Raw genomic sequence first — 19,720 nt, 5'->3', positions numbered from 1 at the left:
AGGGGCACACTCCAACACTCAGACATAATTTACAAACAAATTTACAAATAATTTACAACCTCCGTGTGCTATTGAGTCCTCCAGATCAGAGGCAGTATACGACCAGGGATGTTCTCTTAACAAGTGCATGAATTGGACCATTTTACTGTCCTGCTAAGCATTCAACATGTAACGAGTACTTTTAGGTGTCGGGGAAAATGTATGGAGTAAAAAGTACAGTATTTTCATTAGGAATGCAGTGAAGTAAAAACTGTCCAAAATAGTAGTAAAGTAGTACTTGAAAGTATTTTTACACCACTGCTCAATTGAGAATTCACACTGCCACGTAGGGCTGCACGATATGGGCAAATAACCTAGGACTTATTTCTAACCAAATGTTGCGAATTAGAGCAAAACTGTTGGAATCATGGAAATAGAATGACTATTCTAATTTTAGAGTTAGAATATAATAGTGGGCACCTTGAGTGTTGTTTGAGATGACAACGAATTAAAATGCCAGGAAGCAGTTATTGTGACAGGGTAGGAACTAAAGTGATAAGTGTTTCCTAGGGGACCCTATAAGCTTTGGCAACATTGTGTGTTTTCTCTTAACTACTTCATGTAGCTAACATATTCCTCTTTGATTTAGAAGATACTGTTGCACAAACAACATGCTGATTTAGGTCAACACCCTCACTGGTATTATCAGGCTGTATTAGCTGGCTACGTTTGCACTTACTCAGTACATTTATTAGCTAGCTAGCTATTAGCGTGAACTTGCTAAGAAAAGACAAACTAGCTGTTGGCTGATGTAAGAAACAAACTAATAGTGTCATTATAGAACTCTAGTGGATTTATATTAAGAAGCACAGTGAAAACATGGCTGCATTGACCATGCAGACTGAATGCAAGTGTCTCGTGGTTGAGGAACATTAAATGCGCTCCTTGAGTGACAGGGGGCGTGGCTTGGTCTGTGTGGAAAGTGGCATGGAGAGAAAGAGCGGAGAGAGATGACTCAAATAGCGAAGTTAAACTATAAAAATTGACATTACACATGGCGTATCACATTTAACAAACCAAACATTCAAATACTAGTATAGAAGGTAAAGTAAAAACCCAAACTGGTCCCTGCATCAATACCGGTATACTGACCAGCCCTACAGGACAGGAGAAATACCAACACTGACCAGGCATACAAACAACCCTCCTCTCTCCAGCGGCTGGCCAACCTGTGTGTCCAAAGCAGCACCCCAGCTCTCCACTGACGGCACGAGCCAGAGACATCGCTATAAGCCTCTAGTTAATATGACAACACTGGCTACTCCCTCTGTCACTGACACATTGTCTGACAACCTCCGTGTGCTACAGTCATTACTACATTCACTCCTGTAATAGCCTTCAAACTCCACATAAGTTTTCAGGAACCAAGCACACATCTACCGCATTTGGAGGGCCAAATAAGCTTTTGTCTGTGTGTCTAGCTACGCGTGTGTCCGTCTAACCTCCTGTAGCCGTGTCTTGTCGTAGTCCAGTCGGTGTTGGTAGATGCACTGACTGAGGAGAGAGAAGAGTCTCTCCAAGCGTTCCACGCTGTAGCCTTCACTCCTTTGTACCACTGTGTCCAAGAGGGCCTGGGAGAGGAGAACACACACACACACACGTTATACTATGTTATTATACGCATGAGAAACAACAAGCTCCCTCTAGAGAGGACACATTCAAGCCATAGACACGCACAAGCAGAACACAAATACAGCATTTAATGCAACAGGGAACATAAACGCATACCCTGCCTTCACATCACGTGTGCAACTCTCTCGCACACAGAGAGGTCAGCTTTATTCAAAAGCAATTAAGATCAGAGGGACAGCTAATTAAGGCTAATCATAATTAGCTCAGTGTTTACATTTGTCTGCTACTTTAATTAAGCACTTTGGACAGTCAAAGGCCCTTTCAATTGACCTGCTCATTCTCAGCTTGCCACATTGTGTGTGGATCAAAATCCATAGGACTGAAATAGCAATCACACAGCGACTAGATTTACAGTCATTAGATGCCAGGCAATAAAAGAAAGTGACGGGGAAGGAGGTGCGTGTGTCAGAAGAACAAGGCGTGGGCTTCTCCTTATCAAAGTGAGGGGATGGGTGTGTCTCTTTCAACTGCAAATAATGACACAGTGACTCTCTGAACACTTGGAGAGAAGTATGACTCTCTCGTTTACCCATCTATCTCACTACTGTATCTATACTGAACAAAAATACAAACGTAACAATTGTGTGCCGCCCTATGGGACTCCCAATCCCAGCTGGATGTGATACAGCCTGGATTCGAACCAGGGACTGTAGCGACGCCCCTTGCACTGAGATGCAGTGCCTTAGACCGCTGCGCCACTCGGGGAAGGCATAAGCTACGGACAACGATGGCATATTTATTGATGGCAAATTTGAATGCACAGACATACCATGACGAGATCCTGAGGCCCACTGTCGTGCCACTCATCCGCCGCCATCACCTCATGTTTCAGCATGATAATGCACAGCCCCATGTCGCAAGGATCTTTAGACAATTCCTGGAAGCTGAAAATGTCCCAGTTCTTCCATGGTCTGCATACTCACATGCCACCCATTGAGCATTTCTGTTCCAGTTCCCGCCAATATCCATCTACTTCGCACAGACACTGAAGAGTGGGACAACATTCCACAGGCCACAATCAACAGCCTGATCAACTCTATGTGAAGGAGATGTCACGCTGCATCAGGCATGGTGGTCACATCAGATACTGACTGGTTTTCTGATCCACGCCCCTACTTTCTTTTTCTTCAGTATTCCCAGTCATTTAAAATCCATAGATTAGGGCCTAATGAATATATTTCAATGGGCTGATTTCCATATTTGAACTCAGTAACGTTTTTGAAATTGTTGCGTGGTGTGTATATTTTGTTCAGTGTATAAGTTCCCCCTCCTTTTCAACCCGTCTCTCCACATCTAGGCCTCTGCTTCTAATCTTATCCCCTTTAGTCCTAAAATCCCTTACCTTTCGTCTCTCTAAACATCTCCCCTCTCCCCTTGTTAGCCAGCTGATTTAATCAGTGCTGTGCCTTTTTCCAGTTGCCCAGGCCAATAGTGACAGCGGGGGTAAGTGGTGTGTGTGTGTGTGTGTGGGGGGTGGGGCTAGCGGACCCCCTGAGGTAGTGAGCTCCAAGCACACAAAGGAGCAGTAATCCAGCCTGTTAAAGGGGGCTGTGATACGGACCATTAAAGGCACCTCTCCCCACCACCCTCCTTCCCATCACAGCACATCTTTATCCCCCTGTCCTCTCGCTCAGCCTCTTCTCCCTCTCTCTACCCTCTTATTTTGCTGATGGACCCTCTAAGGTACAGAGGAGGAGGGGGAGAGGGGGGGAAAGAAAGAGCAAGGGAGAGAACGAAACAAGAGAGGACGGGAAGACGAGGTGTCATAGCCATGGCTTTAAACTCTGTCCTATCAGCTGAAGCACAGCATGCGGCCAGGCAGATGACTACATCAGTGTGCCAACAGTGCGCACACACACCCAACTCTACATACACGTCTCCCCAAACACACACCTAACCCTGCAGACACACACCTAACCCTGCAGACACACACAGCCCCGTCTCCATGCACAACTATGCACACATGGACCCATCTGTAAACACACTGCCAACTCAATGCGGCTGCGTTCCCTGCATGTTTCAGCCCATTAAAGGCAGCTAACAAGGCCACTGACAGGCTGTCTGTGATCCTAAGAATATAAGACTGAACCTGAGAACAGGACCCAGTTATGACCAACATCTCTATCCTGGAACACACACCCTACCAACTCTTCAAAACACACACACACACACACACACACACACACACACACACACACACACACACACACACACACACACACACACACACACACAGCTCCTAGAGCCCAGCCCTTTGAATGTCTGAAATGGAGACCAAGTCACAGCTTATGACGGGGTACAGAAATAGTCACAGCATGGGGTGTGAATGCTTTGAACTGGAGCGCTGATGACTTACATTTAGGTTAGTGTTACATTGGCATATAAAAATGTCTCACCCTGCAGAGCAGGTGGTTATTAGTGTATAAATGTTAGCGTTACTTAACACCAGCCCTTAATCTGTGATGATTCCTTACTGGTAAAGAACATTTCACACTAAACGTGTGATAAGCATTCACCCCACAAAACTTTTAGAATGTTTATAAAAAGGGAAAGAGCGAATACATTATGGTCATGTGCTGATATTATGAGATCACTGGACAATGTTGTGATAGCTATATTAAGTGTGATTGACCATCTGGTTTTGCCAGTCTATCGGGTCTTTGTGCATTGCAAGGCCTTTTCGTAGCGTTTAATATGGAGGACTGTGTGCCAGTGTTGATCGCAGCATCAGGAGCAATGCTGAACACTACTCTTCATTGGTGTTAAGAGCTGTGTTGGTGTCAGGAAGGCTGCAGAGGGCTGTGTAGGCTGGTAGAAAACACACAGGTGAGCCTGCCGCTGTAGCCCTGGGATTTAAGTGCAGCAAGCGAGAGTGGCAGAGCGAGATGGGGAGAAAGAGAGGCAGAAAGTCAGAAGCAGGGGGGGGGAGGGGATACTGGATGTGCCACAGTATCTATCACCACCAGCAATGTTATTAAGCTTTCAAAATCAGCCTTTAAAGAGAGGAACATTCCCATTTTAATTTTTATGTAATCTTGTCTCGTCCGTGTTAAGGATGAAATATAAATGATTCACGCTTCAAGAGAAAATCTAGAGTTGAAATGAACAGAAAGCAGGAGGGAAGGAGAGGAGTGTAGTGGGTGATTTGCAACTGTTGCAACACGAATTCCAATCTCCAGAAAGGAGTGAAATGCCCGGGAGACACTGCCAAGTCACACGGATTGGGAGCGCGAGGACACACAGAGTTGCGTAACATGTGGCACATATAAAGTATCACAAGGCTGACACCTCAGAGGGGTCCAGGGTCTGTGTCATGAGTAATGTGAATGTGATGGAGGAATCAAATTATGCAGCGCCCTCACTCGCTACTCCCTACAGACTCAAACAGACACACGAGGCTAGCATCCATAGCAGATAAGCACTTCAAGTTAAAGGCCATCGTCAGACCTTCAACATGATGGACTGAAGGGGTGGGATGATGATGTGATGGAAAGCGGGCCAGGTGACGGTGGTGGTCTGAACATGACCAACAGGTGTTATGAGGGACATAATGAACAGGTGTCACTAGATACCGACTCAGTGCCAGAGTGCAAATTAAAGGCTATGATGGAAAGATGTGATGGAGACCGGGGCAGGTGGTTGGTCTGGTGATGTGATCTGGACATGATCAACAGGTGTTAAGAAGTTAACCTGGTATGGACACTAGGCTCATGGTGAGGGGACTTGGCTGTGTCAGGGGCATGGTATGGGGAATAAAAGATGGTTGACACCTTTGGCAAACTTCATCTACAGACAATCTCCTCTCTAAAAATAGAAGAGAAAAAAAGAGAAGTACAGAGCAGTAAAACCCTTAGTCTCCTGTGTCTCAGACATAAGTGAAACCTGTTTCTCTCTCTAGCTTGGAAGTTAAATTCTTACTTTAACTCTAGTACAATATTCACTCCAGTAGTGCTTGGTGAGATTATACTCAACAGTGCAGTGCTTTGGCGGCTGCCTTGCAATGTAGGAGTTTGCTGCTGATTAAGAAAGCGCTGAGAATAGAGCGAGAGGGAGTGACTGACTGCTGGAGTTGTTCTCAGTTCCAGCTGTAACAGACTCACAAGTGGATGAGGTCAGCAATTAGGCCTAGCCCGGTCTACAGCAGGATTTATTTTTATTTTTGGGGGTGTTAATGTTGGACATACGACTGTAAAAACACCAAATCAGCTCCAAGTGATTCAGATTTTAGAGGTTTGAAATGATTATGTTCTAGTCAAACGTTATATCTGTTTGGGCTTCTTGCGGTCAATTAGCAATCTACAAATTATTTGTAATTATTTTCCAACCCACTAACCACCGCTCAAGAAAAAAAAATCATCCCGCAGCTGAATCTAGTTGATGATCCCTGGGCTATCGTTTATCTGGGAAAACTTTGGACAGGCTATTCTCCTCTCATGCTTTTCTCTTCCTCTACTCGCTTTTTTCTCATCTCCTTCCTTTTCTAATTCTTCTACATCTCCATTTCCTCCCTATTTTTTCCTCTCCCTCTCCTTTCATCTCCGGTCTTGTGTCAAAAGCAAAACCAAACAAGCCTCAGGCAGTTAGGCCCAATCTGACAACTCAGACATAAATGAATGCATGTCCAAAAAAAAATGCACTTTCACACAAAAACGCTTTTGACAATGCGGATAAAAGTGTGCATGTGTTTGTGTGTGTGTGTGGGGGGCGACATTTGCAGTGTGTGTGTTAGTCACTTACAGAGAGTGGTTTTGGACGTGTGTGTGTGTGTATATCGGCGCACACGTTTGTTTTCATGATATGGTGCCGTAACTGGTGGCCGATGTGGATGGAAGCTTTTTCAAAACGACAGGTCTCCAAACGGAAAGCTATTATCACATGCAAATGGTCGCTCTGTCAAGGACATCAGCGGGAATGAGTACAAATGAAAAGGAAGCATCCCAAAAGTTATTTATTTCTATTGACAATCAAAACGCATCGCACCGGCCATTAAGCAGTTTTCTTCCCCTAGCAGGCATTCAGAATAGCCGCCTCCCTCCCTCTCCGGATGGAACCATGCTGTTATTAGTGTTGGAAATGGGCAGACACGACAAACTGAAAATGGGGCCATTTCTGTGGACGGACGGCTCTGAAATGGGAAATCTTGACATGCTGTAATAGTCAGGCAACCGGGGAGAGAGAACTCTTCAGTGTAACAGCCAATGAATGCACACTGGGCATTTGCAGCTGCGTAAAACAAATCTAAGGAAAATTGCCAGGCCAAGTCTTGTAGCCCAGCCCGCGTGTTCTTTGGCAAGGTGGATAGAAATTGAATTGATTCCCTGATAGATGATGATTCTACTGCAATCCAGGGCACTTACAGTGCCTTCAGAAAGTATTCACACCCTTGACTTTTCCCCCAGGGTTCGAATTACAGGGAAGCTCAGCTCCCCTGAATGAGACATTAGCTCCCCTAAATGCAACCAAAGATCTAAATATAGATAAGTGTTAAACATGTTTTACAGTGGTCAGTGTACTTGCTCATTTTGGCCATTTGTTTGCCATGCGCCCTTGATAAAATGGCCTTTATTCCAATGCATTCGATTTATCCATTGATTTATCATGGTTTCCGTTTATCAGTCAGCTGTTTAGAGCAGTCATTGCTTTGTTTTTCAGGAAGGTGTTCTCTGTGTCGTACGTGGCCAGAAGTAGTAGACCAATTATTTAGCCTTATAATTTTCTATCAATATTTGTTGTTTCCTGGATCAGCAGATGATGGTTGCCAATATCACTAGATAACTAGCCTACAGCGATACACCAATGTGCATTAAAAAATGTAAATGACAGAAGCATTCGATTTTGCAAAGGCCTACAATATTTTGGATTTGTGCGCCCATGAGAACTGTTTTCACGGAGAAACAATGAACTGTTACGTAGGCATAGTTACACTTACAGTGCATTTCTCCAAGGTCCAGGAATCGTACAGGGTTTAAGTTCAATGTTCTAATTCAATTGTTAAATGCTTAATAATTACAAATAACACGGTCATAAATGTAATTAATATAAGGAAAGAAAGGTAGTGTTTTATGTCACACGATCTGTGAAGACTCCAAACATTGACCTCATGAATTATGGACAACTCATGAACTATGGTGTAAACATGTTTTGATTAAACTTGTTTTATATTGAATGTAGGCTACCTGTTCTGCAGGTATTCATGTGTGTAAAATTGTCTCTGCTGAGATAGTAGGGCTACCAGCAGTGGTGTAGTGGAGGGTAAACACAACTAAATGCAGTTTACCCACCTTTTCAGAAAAATGCATTTAAAGTATAGGGAACGTTACTTTTTTCCACCGTGACCAGCATCCAGAGTTTACCCACCTATTTTTAACACTACATCACTGGCTACCAGTAGGCCTATTTGAAATTCATGGTAATAAGCCTACACATTGTTGCCTAGTCTAGTAAATTGACTGTGTGTGTTAAGGTAACCACCCTGTTTTTCCCGGGACAGTTTCAGCCCCATTTTAGGTGTCCCGACTTTTCAGGCAATAAAAAAAGTCAATTTTGCAGCAAGACTTATCAATTAAATGGAGGCCTAATCAATGGCAATGACCGAACGTCATTAGGCACACTTTTTGTTGTTTTGTAATGTCTATTCATCAAATGGCGCGAGTGTACATGCATTGCAGTTTGGATTATTTTGGAGTGGACGAACATGCACACAGGTAGCCTACTTTTTTTAAGTGATTTCTGGTGATTTCTGACAATCAGATGAAAGCATCATGTGCCACATTAAATGGTAATACATTTTAACTGTTAAATTAGGTCTTTATTATTAGGCCCATAAAAAAGATCTGCTCAGTGATATCGCCAATGTGGACTTTAAAACAGTTTAATGGCTGCTCTAGGAGAAAACTGATCAACAACATTGTAGTTACGCCACAATGCTAACCTAATTGACAGAGTATCAAAGAAAGCCTCATAAAAACATGTTTGCAACAAGGCACTGAAGTAATACTGCAAAAAAATGTAGCAAAATAATTCACTTTTCGTCATGAATACAAAGTGTTATGTTTAGGGCAAATCCAACACAACACATTACGGAGTAGCACTCTGCATATTTTCATGTTATGGGTATGCTTGTAATCGTTAAGGACTGGTTCAATCTGCTTTCCACAAGACACTGGGAGATGAATTCCCCTTTCAGCAGGAAAATAACTTAAAACAAGGCCAAATTTACATTGGAGTTGCTTACCGAGAAGACAGGGAATGTTCCTGAGTGGCCGAGTTACAGTTTTGACTTAATCTATGGCAAGACCTGAAAATGGTTGTCTAGCAATGATCAACCACCAATTTGACAGAGCTTGAATAATTTTTCAAGAATAACTCAAATGTTGCACAATCCAGGTGTGGAAAGCTCTTAGAGACTTACCCAGAAAGACTCACAGCTGTAATCACTACCAAAGGTGATTCTAACATTTATTGACTAAGGGGGTTGAATACTTATCTAATCAAGAGTGTATTTTTTACTTTAGCTCAGCATCAACATGCCTGATTCAACTAACCACCCAGAAGCAGGCTATTAAGTAGAATCAGGTGTGTTGGTGCAGGGCTGCAACAAAAGTCTACACACTATGTAGCTTTCCAGGAGCAGGGCTGAAGAACTCTGCTGGAGCCAAACCATTTCCAGAACCTCAGTGTGAGGACTGAACAAACTAGCAGAATTTTTGCTCATTCCAAATGGGTTTCCAGGTGCCCTGCAATCTAAGTTAAATGTCAGAAGTAATGAGACTACTCCAATCAATGAACTTAAGAGAAGATGAGAGGAGTAGCAGAACGTGCCACACCACTCCTAATATCAGGCAGCGAACCAGCCCTACCGACCACTGTGGAGATATCAGCCTTAAACGCACTCTCACCCCGCTCACCGGAAATTCAATTTGTTCTGTCTTTCATCCTGGTGGATGAAAAAGCAATTATTCACAGTGCACTCTTTTCACAATCTGTTTCTTAAAGATATCTCTTCTTTCTACCGCCTAACAAATAAGACTCAGATTAGTGCAGTGCGCGTTCACAGGGAGGGAGCGTTCCCACGGTTCGTGGCGTCAGCCACCCACGACTCGTGGCTCCTACGTCTTTAACGGGAGCGTCGGTCCACCGCGACCAGTCTGTGACCAGACCTGTCAATCACTTTGAGGAACGCCACCGTCAGGGGAGAGGAGAGGCGGGAACCACACATCCCTCAATCTCTGCCGCCACCCTGCGGCGATGCTAACAACAGGGAGATAATGATTTGATAGCAGGGAGGGAGAGCGTGACACAGAAACACTTTCTCTACACCTATGTTGCATCTTCCTGTTCTTAACAGGGCCGTTTGGGTGGTTGGTTGGTAGAGAGAAGAGTCCCTGGGAAAAGAGAAAGCACAGCTCCAATTTATACCCGGGGTATTAGGTGGAACCTAAGTGTGACCGTGCAAAGTGCCAGGGAATCGTTTCATACATTTATCCTGTCAATCTGTTCAGAGACCAACTTGACGGAGCGTAGTGTGGAGAGCAGGGAGCGCAGAGCTAGCGCCTCATGTTTGAGTCATGTCCTGGCTGCATTCTTAAAATGGCTGTATGGAAGGAACAACACCTGTTGATTGACTGAAGACGTGGAGATGCCCTGTTGCCTGCTACTTAAATTGGAACCTTCCTCTCGGATGATAGGGATGTAGAGTGTCTCTCGTTGTGCGCGCACACACACCCACACAGTGAGGGCAGACTGGGGTCTCCAACAGAGCACGAGGAGACGATATTAGGCTGGTGAATCAGGAGCATCCATCTGAAAGGGGGAGAGTGACACCAGCAAATCCAGAGAAGGCATGAAGAGCCTGGGGAAGATTAAGGGCCAGTCCCCCCCATCCACTTTCTCCTTCCTTCAATGTCATAGTCTAAACCACCCCATCATGCTCCTTTACTCTGCCCAAACCTTACTTCCCTCAGCTGCTCAACAGCATTGACTAGGGCCCATTAAAATGACTGGTGATTGTCTCCCATCTGAGAGACAGAATTAGTCTCTAATGTTGAGTGCTCTGGGCTTGGGAGCGACAGAACGAAGGGATGAAAGGAGAAAGGGATGGATTAAAGCGGTGTGCAGGGAAGCATTGGAGATGAGCGTGTAGTGTGGCTGGGATTAGGAAGGGGACATTGCCAGTTATAATGCAGCTAGGAAATGACTGGAGGGATGGCACTGCTTAAAATGGTCTCATTGAAGATAACATGAATGGATGAATTCACAAGACAGTAAGCTGTGGAAGGGCATTGTGCTTAAAATACAACACACAACCACTATTACCCAACTCATTACTTTCATACTCGGGGATATGTTCAGCATTACTTAGAAAATAGAGGTAACACACACACACACACACCATCCCTTACCGTGAGTCGCTGTTGATCGACCACTAGTGTAGGTGGTGGAGGAATCTGTGGAGGCTCCTCTGTCCCTTCAGTTGATGCCTTTGGCTGCTCTGATTGTCTCATTCTGCACTTCCTCCCCTTGGACCAGCCTGGAACAGGAAGAGAGAACAGGTAAACAATACAGCCCACCTACAATCTCACCTTTGACCTATATGTTAATCACCATGATTTATCCAGTTATTAGAACCTAATGAACCATAGCATATCCATACGCCAAGGCTTGTTTGGATGAAAGCAAAGGCCTGACAATCAAAGATGAGGAGAATAGCTGCCCCTCTACATTCAGAGCCTGTGATCTGTTGGCTTATAGTTTACTGCTACCAGCGTTCGTGGTAATACACTGCCTGTAGGATCCAAAAAAGCCACAATAGAGGAAGCAGAAATCTCCCCCGGCCACCTCTACTACCCCAGGCCACCCAAATCACCAAGTAGCTCCAGACTTCCAGCTGGCCCCTGATAATCCACAGCCCTGAGTCGTTAATCACACACACACACACAGGCCTATTGGCTTGTCCCAGAAACCACACACACGTACTGTAAAGTTGTATTGTATTGCGTACGTACGCATGCAGGCACAAACTCATGTGCACACACACACGCTGACAAACTCACAGGCCTATCGGCTTGTCCCAGACACTACACGCCACTAAATGAACAGCCAAGGGTTAAAGACCAAAGAAAAAAATGATGTGAGAGAAAAAAGCCAACCTTGTGAATTTTTTTGCAGTAAACTGTTTTTGAGAATAAATCTTAAGAGTGGTCTTGGATAGTCTACAAAGGTACAGGACCTCAGACTTTTGAGGGTTTCATTGAAATATGCTGTCTGAGTAGACTAAAGGATAGTATTTCATATTTCACATGCCATATGTCTTGGATAATTCACGCCCTGTCGTTTTACAAGCAAACCCAGTGTAAATCAAATATCTTGGATGACAATCAACAAAATGATTATATTTCGGTTCTTTTACAGTGAATGAAAAAGTAATGCGAGGTTAGGCTGACTGTGTTAAAATCTGTGTGATGTGTTTCTGTCTGGTGCTCTCGGAGAAAGATCAGAACTTGCCATCTGTACTCAGAGTAACTCAAATTAACCCATTGACATGATGCATTATTTAAAAGTCTGAGTTAGACATGCATATATCAAGTCAGGATTCTACCCCAAGACAGCAATGAGTGTGGTGGTGCACTAGGAATAGGTAAAAAAGTTAACCACAGATAACCCCTCTGTACCTTCTCTGTCCTGCTCCTCCTTGCCCGTCTCCGTGTCTCCTGTCCTCCCGTCCTCCTCCTGAGTTCCTCTGCTCACTGCAGACGCCGACACTTCTTCCTCTTCCCCTGACGCTTCACCTTCGACCGCTGTAGGCCCCTCTGTCTCAGAGCTCTTGAGGGCCTGGGAATCCAGGCTGTCCATGGACTCATTCCCGTTCACACACTCCCGAGGGACATTTGGTGCTGTGGCCAGCGTGGGGGCTGACGACTGCTGCTCAGTCTTGGACTGGACCATGTCGTCTTTAGGCTGGAACTTCTCAACATCCATGGGCTGGAAACCTTCCTCCTTAGGCTTGGCTTGGGGGTTCTCGCTTTTGGCTTGGGAACCCTCATCTTTAGATTGGAGCGCTTCATCTTTAGATGACGACCTTTCATCTTTAGACTGGATCTCCTGGGCTTGAGGCTCCTTGTTTTTACAATAAGACACACTTTTAGACTGGGGGTCTTTGTCTGGGGATGTAGATTTGGCTTTGTCGTCTGTAGCTGGTGTCTCGTCCTCCTTGGGCCCTATCCCTGTGTTGCTCTCCCCTTGCGTCTCTGTTCTCTGGCCCCTAGGGGCCTCATTGGAGCTCTCCTCCTCAGTGGAGATGCCATATGTGTGAGGGTGTGTGTGGTGTCCGTTGGGCTGAGGGTACATGGTGTCACAGGAAGACTCTTCGTCCTGAGTCAGACAGGAGTCGCTGGGTACCTCCGTTCCCTTCTTGTAGTTCTTCTTCTTCCTAATGATGCCCCGCCCCCAAGATGGCCGCCGACGTGCTTTCCTTTTTATGTGATCTGGAAGCAGAGAGGGAAAAAAAGAAATTGGTAAGTTCAGTCACATGGAACACAGACCTTATGTTAGTACAACCACACCAGGCTCTACTACACGGGTTCTGCTCGCACACACCAGTCTCAATTACACGAGAGCTACAGGGGGTGCAGGCTTTTGTTCCAGACCTGGTCTAACACACTTGATTCAATTAGTAGTCTAAATAGAAGACCATGATAAGTTGATGTGAAGACACACAGAATCCTTACAAATGGGCCTTCATTAAGTGGTAATTCACTGGAGTGACATGAACGTGGACCAACTAACAACAAGCAATTGAGTTGCCCTGTTAATGCTCCCTGCCAGGTCTTAAATGCTAGGGCGGCATCAGATGTCCACTCCATTGCAGTGGTTTGTGTGTGTGGCCTGTGTTCCACACGGCACAGGAAGGCAAGGTTAGTGGGCCCCACAGAGGGAGGCTGTCTGGGAGTAATTGCTAGGTGGATGAGGCAGGCTACTGAACAGACAGAGGGACAGAGAGCGAGACAGACAGAGAGTTCAAACCTCTAATTGAAAACAATTGAAAGCAGCCCCAGATGTGCCCCATATCTCAGCGCCAAACTGGATTTGCCCACTATTCCCTCTCATGGGGGGATTTCCTATTACTATCCAGTTAAAAGGTCTGGCATAATGGAGTTGCCACCCCTCCCTCACTATGGTGCAGAGGTCCTGGTGGAAATTACAGTATTTCTGGTGTGAGATGTTGACAGTATTTCACTCTGTGGTTGTAATCAGAGAGCACTGCCAGAGAAAGAGAGAGGAAGAGATGAGATGAAACAAAGGGAAAAGGAAAGGCGAGCAGGGCTATTGCTGCAGGGACATGACTGATGGTAGGATAGGGGGGGAAGAGAGAGCAGAAGTATGCCATCTGAGAAAGTGCAGTAAAAGTGTCACAGGGCGCTGGCAAGAGTGCCTGACGCAGTGAAACTTCAGCAGGGTCAGATTCCACACGCTGTCTTTTTCAAACCGCAGCCACAGGGTGCGTGCCAGGCCAACAGTGTGTGTGCGCATGGCGATGAGGGTGCGTGTGAGTGTGTGTAATGTATCAGCCTCCCTGCCCAGACAAGCGTTTGAACCTGGCCATGAGTGGACTAGGCCTGGGCCTGTCAGTTCAGTCAAAGCCTCCCACATAAACCCATGGTGAGTCTGGTATCAAAGGCATCACAAGGCCTTTATAGAGGGAGATCCTCCAACAGTCACATGAGACATGCTAGCTTCCTCATGATTCTGTCTATCCTAATGTTCAGAAGACATTAATCTTCTCAGTTTCTGAACTGTGCCCCATCACTTAACCCTTCACACTCGTACACTGGTTGAAAATGACAGATTCGGGAACTAATAACAGCCTGAAATGGAACACAGTGGCTGTACAGTAACATGCTATAAATTACGTCAGTGCTCAGGCCTGTACGGGTTTGGAATGACAGCAATTCTGAACTTGAGCACTGCACGTGACAAGTCGCCGCTCCCATTTTTTTATTTGACCTTTATTTAACTAGGTAAGTCAGTTAAGAACAAATTCTTATTTTCAATGACGGCCTAGGAACAGTGGGTTAACTGCCTTGTTCAGGGGCAGAACGACAGATTTTTACCTTGTCAGCTCGGGGATTTGATCTTGCAACCTTTTGGTTACTAGTCCAACGCTCTAACCACTAGGCTACCTGCTGCACCAATTGGGCAACTTTTGCTAATTTTTGGTTGTCTGAGTGAGGGAAATGCTGAAAATTGAGTACGGTACATTCAGAAAGTATTCAGACCCCTTAACTTTCTCCACATTTTGTTACATTACAGCCTAAATTGTATTTTTTACTTATCAATCCACACACAATACCCCATAATGACAAAGCAAAAATCAGGTTTAAAAGTTTGGGGAAATGTATTAAAAAGAAAAAACGGAAATATCACCTTAACATAAGTATTCAGACCCTTTACTCAGTACTTTGTTGAATTACCTTTGGCAGTGATTACAGCCTGGAGTCTTCTTGGAAATGATGCCACAAGCTTGGCACACCTGTATTTGAGGAGTTTCTCCCATTCTTCTCTGCAGATCCTCAAGCTCCGTCAAGTTAGATGGGGAGCATTGCTGCAAAGCTATTTTATGGTCTCTCCAGAGATGTTCAAGTTGGGTTCAAGTCCGGGCTCTGGCTGGGCCACTCCTGCGTTGTCTTGCCTATGTGCTTAGGGTCGTTGTCCCGTTGGAAGGTGTGTCTTTGCCCCAGTGAGGTCCTGAGTACTATGGAGCAGGGTTTCCTCAAGGATCTCTGTACTTTGCTTCGTTCATCTTTGCCTCAATCCTGACTGCCGTCACCATGCTTCACTGTAGGGATGGTGCCAGGTTTCCTCCAGACGTGACGCTTGGCTTTCTTCCAAAGAGTTCCATCTTGGTTTCATCAGAATATAAAATGTTGTTTCTCATGATTGGAGAGTCCTTTAGGTGCCTTTTGGCAAACTCCAAGCAGGCTGTCATGTGCCTTTTACTGAGGAGTGGCTTCCGTCTGGCCACTCTACCATAAAGGCCTGATTGCAGCAGTCTACCAGAGATGGTTGTCCTTCTGGAAGGCTCTCCCATCTCAACAGAGGAACTCTGGAGCTCTGTCGAGATGGTTGTCCTTCTGGAAGGTTCTCCCATCTCAGAGGAACTCTGGAGCTCTGTCAGAGTGACAATTGGGTTCTTGGTCACCTTCCTGACCAAAGCCCTTCTCCCCTGACTCTCTAGGAAGAGTATTGGTGGTTCTAAACTTGTTCCATTTAAGAAAGATGGAGGACACTGTGTTCTTGGGGACCTTCAATGCTGCAGACATTTGTTGGTAGCCTTCCCCAGATCTGTGCCATGACACAATCCTGTCTCGGAGCACTACGGACAATTCCTTTGACCTCATGGCTTGGTTTTTGCTCTGACATGCACTGTCAACTGTGGGACCTTACATAGACAGGTGTGTGTCTTTCCAAATCATGTCCAATATAATTTACCACAGGTGGACTACAATCAAGTTGTAGAAACATCAAGGTTGCTCAATGGAAACAGGACGCACCTGAGCTCAATTCCGAGTCTCATAACAAAGGGTCTGAATATGTAAATAATGTTTTTTATTTTTAGTAAGTTTGCAACAACAAAAAATCGAAAAACCTGTTTACACTGTCATTATGTATCATTGTGTAGAGATTGATGAGGATTAAAAAATACATTTTAGAATAAGGCTTTAACTTAACAAAATGGGGAAAAAGTGAAGGGGTCTGAATACTTTGGTCTGATGTGTATGAGGAAGTGAATCCAGATACAGCACTGGAAGTACTTGTAAAAACTATTCATGCCAATTGTTGACAAGTATGCAGCTTTAAATTAACTGAGAACTTTTATCACCCCTGGGTTGATGAATAAAACAATTGTATGGTTGGTGGAAAAGTAGTGAGGCTGCTCAGCTGACATACTGTAAATTGAGAAATTGTAACTAAACTTAAAAAAAAAGAATACATTATACTACCAAACCAAGATAAATGACATAAAACACAATGGAAAAAGACTTGAGTACCTTAAATTATATCATGGACAGTAAACCCAATTCATCTATCATTCATTGAAGTTGTCCCTTACAACAAAACCTTTTGATATTGCCAATGATATTTGCATTAGTAAAGTGGAAAAACTCAGAAGTGAACCATCATATTTTTTTAAAATAAAACATCTAATAATGTAAGAGAAGGATTACTGTTTTGAATTTGGTCAAGTTGATGTGAGAGAGGTGGGAAAACTATTGCTATCCATCAATAATGATAAGCCACCAGCCTGTAGGTCGACCGAGATAAGCCACCAGGCTTCCCATCAAGACAACCTTGATGGGAATCTATTGAGAATGGTACAAGACTGTATTGCCACTAGCCTATTTGCTATATCTTTAACCAAAGCCTAAATGAGTGGGTGTGTGTCTGCAAGTGTGGAAGGAAGCTAAAGTAATTACACTGCCTAAAAATAGTAAAGCACCCTTTGTTGGCTCTAATAGCCACCTAAATCAGTTGTGGCTGTTCTTAGTAAATTGATTGAGAAAATTGTATTTGAATAAATACAATGTTATTTTTTTCCAGAGAACAAGTTAACTACTGACTTTCAGCATGCATATAGAGAAGGGCACTCAACTTCTACTGCACTGACTCAGTTGACAGATGATTGGTTAAAATAAAATGATACTATATTTGGAGCTGTATTGTTAGATTTAAGTGCAGCCTGTAGTTATTGATCATAAATTGTTATTGAAGAAACTCACTTGCTATGGCTTTACAGCACCTGCAATCACACCATTGGAGAGTTATTTATCCAATAGAACCCAGAGAGTGTTCTGCTAAGCAAGCTGCTACATCATCAGATATGTACAGTGCGGTGTCCCTCAGGGCAGTTACCTTGGGCCATTACTCTTTTCACAAGTGATTTGCCACTGGTCTTACACAAAGCACCCAAAGTCAGTGAGCTCACTGAAATTCTAAATAAGGAGTTAGTCAGTATCAGAATGGGTGATTAATAATGTGCTATTAAAGACATCTAAAACTAAAGCATTGTATTTGGTTCAAAACATTCTCTAAGACCTAAACCTCAGCTGGAGTTGTACATAAAGGGTGTGACCATTGAGCAAGTTGAGGAAGCTAAACTCCTAGGTATAACATTGGATGGTCAATTATCATGGTCAAGTCATATTGACAAAGTTATTATGAAAAAGGGGAGGGGTATGTCTCTTATAAAAATATTTTCTGTGTTTTTGACACAAATCAAACTGTACTAGTTGTTAAGGGTCTTGTCCAATCTTTATTACTGTCCAGTTAGGGCCAACTGCAGCATATAAAGACCTAGCAAAGCTGCAGCAGGCTCAAAACAGCGCAGCATGCCTTGCCCTTAACTGCACATACAGAACTAATATCAAAAACCTGCATGCCAGTCTTTCCTGGTTGACAAGAGATTAAATTTGTCACTTCTAGTTTCCATGATAAATATTACTGTGATGAAAATTCCAGATTGTCTGCATAATCAAATAGCATTTAGCTCAGATATCCATACATACCCCACAAGACATGCCACCAGGGGTCTCTTCACAGTCCAAGTCCAAAATGAATTCACAGCAACGCACTGTATTATACAGAGCCATGATCGCATGGCACTCCCATCTCCAATTCCTCAAGCAAACCAAAAAATTACCTTAAAATATAGAATAAACATCTCATGGAAGGCAGGGACTGTGAGGGGACCTAAAAACACAAGCTAACACAGAAATGTTTTTGTTGTATTGTATGTATTATTTTTGTTGTATTGTTTGTATATTGTTGCATTTTAAAAATGTGTGCGAATGTCCTTGTCTATCAGTGTTTTGTTAGTTGTCATGTGTTTTTTTTTTGTGGACCCCAGGAAGAGTAGCTGATGCCTATGCTATATCTTTAACCAAAGCCTAAATGAGTGGGTGTGTGTCTGCAGGTGTGGAAGGAAGCTAAAGTAATTCCACTAAAAAGCTAAATTGGGATCCAAATAAACAAACTCACGCTACACCCGTAGATGTAGGCCATCATTGTAAAATAAGAATTTGTTCTTAACTGACTTGCTTAGTTAAATAAAGGTTAAATAAAAACAAAAAATGAAAGAGTTGTTTGTCAAGGTACGTGTAGGCAAGGTAACCAAACTAACCAAATATCCAGCCAAACAACAAAACCATTTAGTGGTCAATTTTCTGGTCTACAGGCTGTAGGTTGACCGAGATTTCTTTAGCCAAGCAGTCGCAATTTATAAAAAAATGTCATGGTGCACAAGACGCCCGTCTTGGTAGTCTAATCCATTGCTGAGGCCACGGGAATGGCACAGTCGATCAATCTAAGACGTGATAGTGAAATTGTATATGGTTATATTATGTAAAAATAATAATGCAACACTAATAAAACTATTAATGCGCCTTCTCTCGCGTTGGATACGGTCGCTGTCCGCAGTTCTGAAACAATCTTCAGTGCGCAGTCGAATTGGCACCTTTCCATTTGTTGCTATGTGCATAATAGAAAAGTTAACCAGCATATTGGGATTGATAATGCGGCGGAGGCATCAGCAGAGACAAGGAAACAGCCCTTAGCCTAATTGTCTAAGAATATTGAGGAGAGGGGAAACCAACTTAATTAGGTCTATAATCAATAGCCTAACTGTTAAATGTGTACAACTCATCCATATACTAAAAGGTCAACATTTTTCGAACATCTACTCATTCAAGGGTTTTTCTTCATTTTTACTATTTTCTACATTTTAGAACAATAGTGAAGACATCAAAACTATGAAATAGTGTTAAAGGGGTTAAACAAATCAAAATATATTTTATATATTTGAAATTCTTCATAATAGCCACCCTTTGCCTTGACAGATTTGTACACTCTTGGGATTCTCTCAACCAGCTTCATGAGGTTGTCACCTGGAATTAGGGCTGGGCGGTATGACGATATATATTGTGTGACGATAGGGCACAATATGAAACGATAGACTTATTTCATTGTGTCGCAAATCACACTTTACGGCAATAGT

General features: G+C 43.7%; 1 protein-coding gene across 3 annotated transcripts in view; it reads right to left on the bottom strand.

Annotated features, from left to right (window-relative positions):
* LOC115174471 (ATPase family AAA domain containing 2B) overlaps positions 1-19,720 on the bottom strand; it is a 156,562-nt gene that overhangs the window by 17,940 nt on the left and 118,902 nt on the right. For all 3 annotated transcript variants that reach the window (XM_029733017.1, XM_029733018.1, XM_029733019.1), the window contains 3 exons: positions 12,342-13,154; positions 11,073-11,200; positions 1,482-1,610 (listed from right to left, as the gene is read on the bottom strand). In XM_029733017.1, the coding sequence (XP_029588877.1) occupies positions 1,482-1,610; positions 11,073-11,200; positions 12,342-13,154 (1,070 nt within the window). The remainder of the gene's footprint in view (positions 1-1,481; positions 1,611-11,072; positions 11,201-12,341; positions 13,155-19,720) is intronic.

This window comes from Salmo trutta, chromosome 35 (genome assembly GCF_901001165.1).
Source record: "Salmo trutta chromosome 35, fSalTru1.1, whole genome shotgun sequence".
Lineage (NCBI taxonomy): Eukaryota > Metazoa > Chordata > Actinopteri > Salmoniformes > Salmonidae > Salmo > Salmo trutta.
This window is presented reverse-complemented; position numbering and strand designations above follow the sequence as displayed.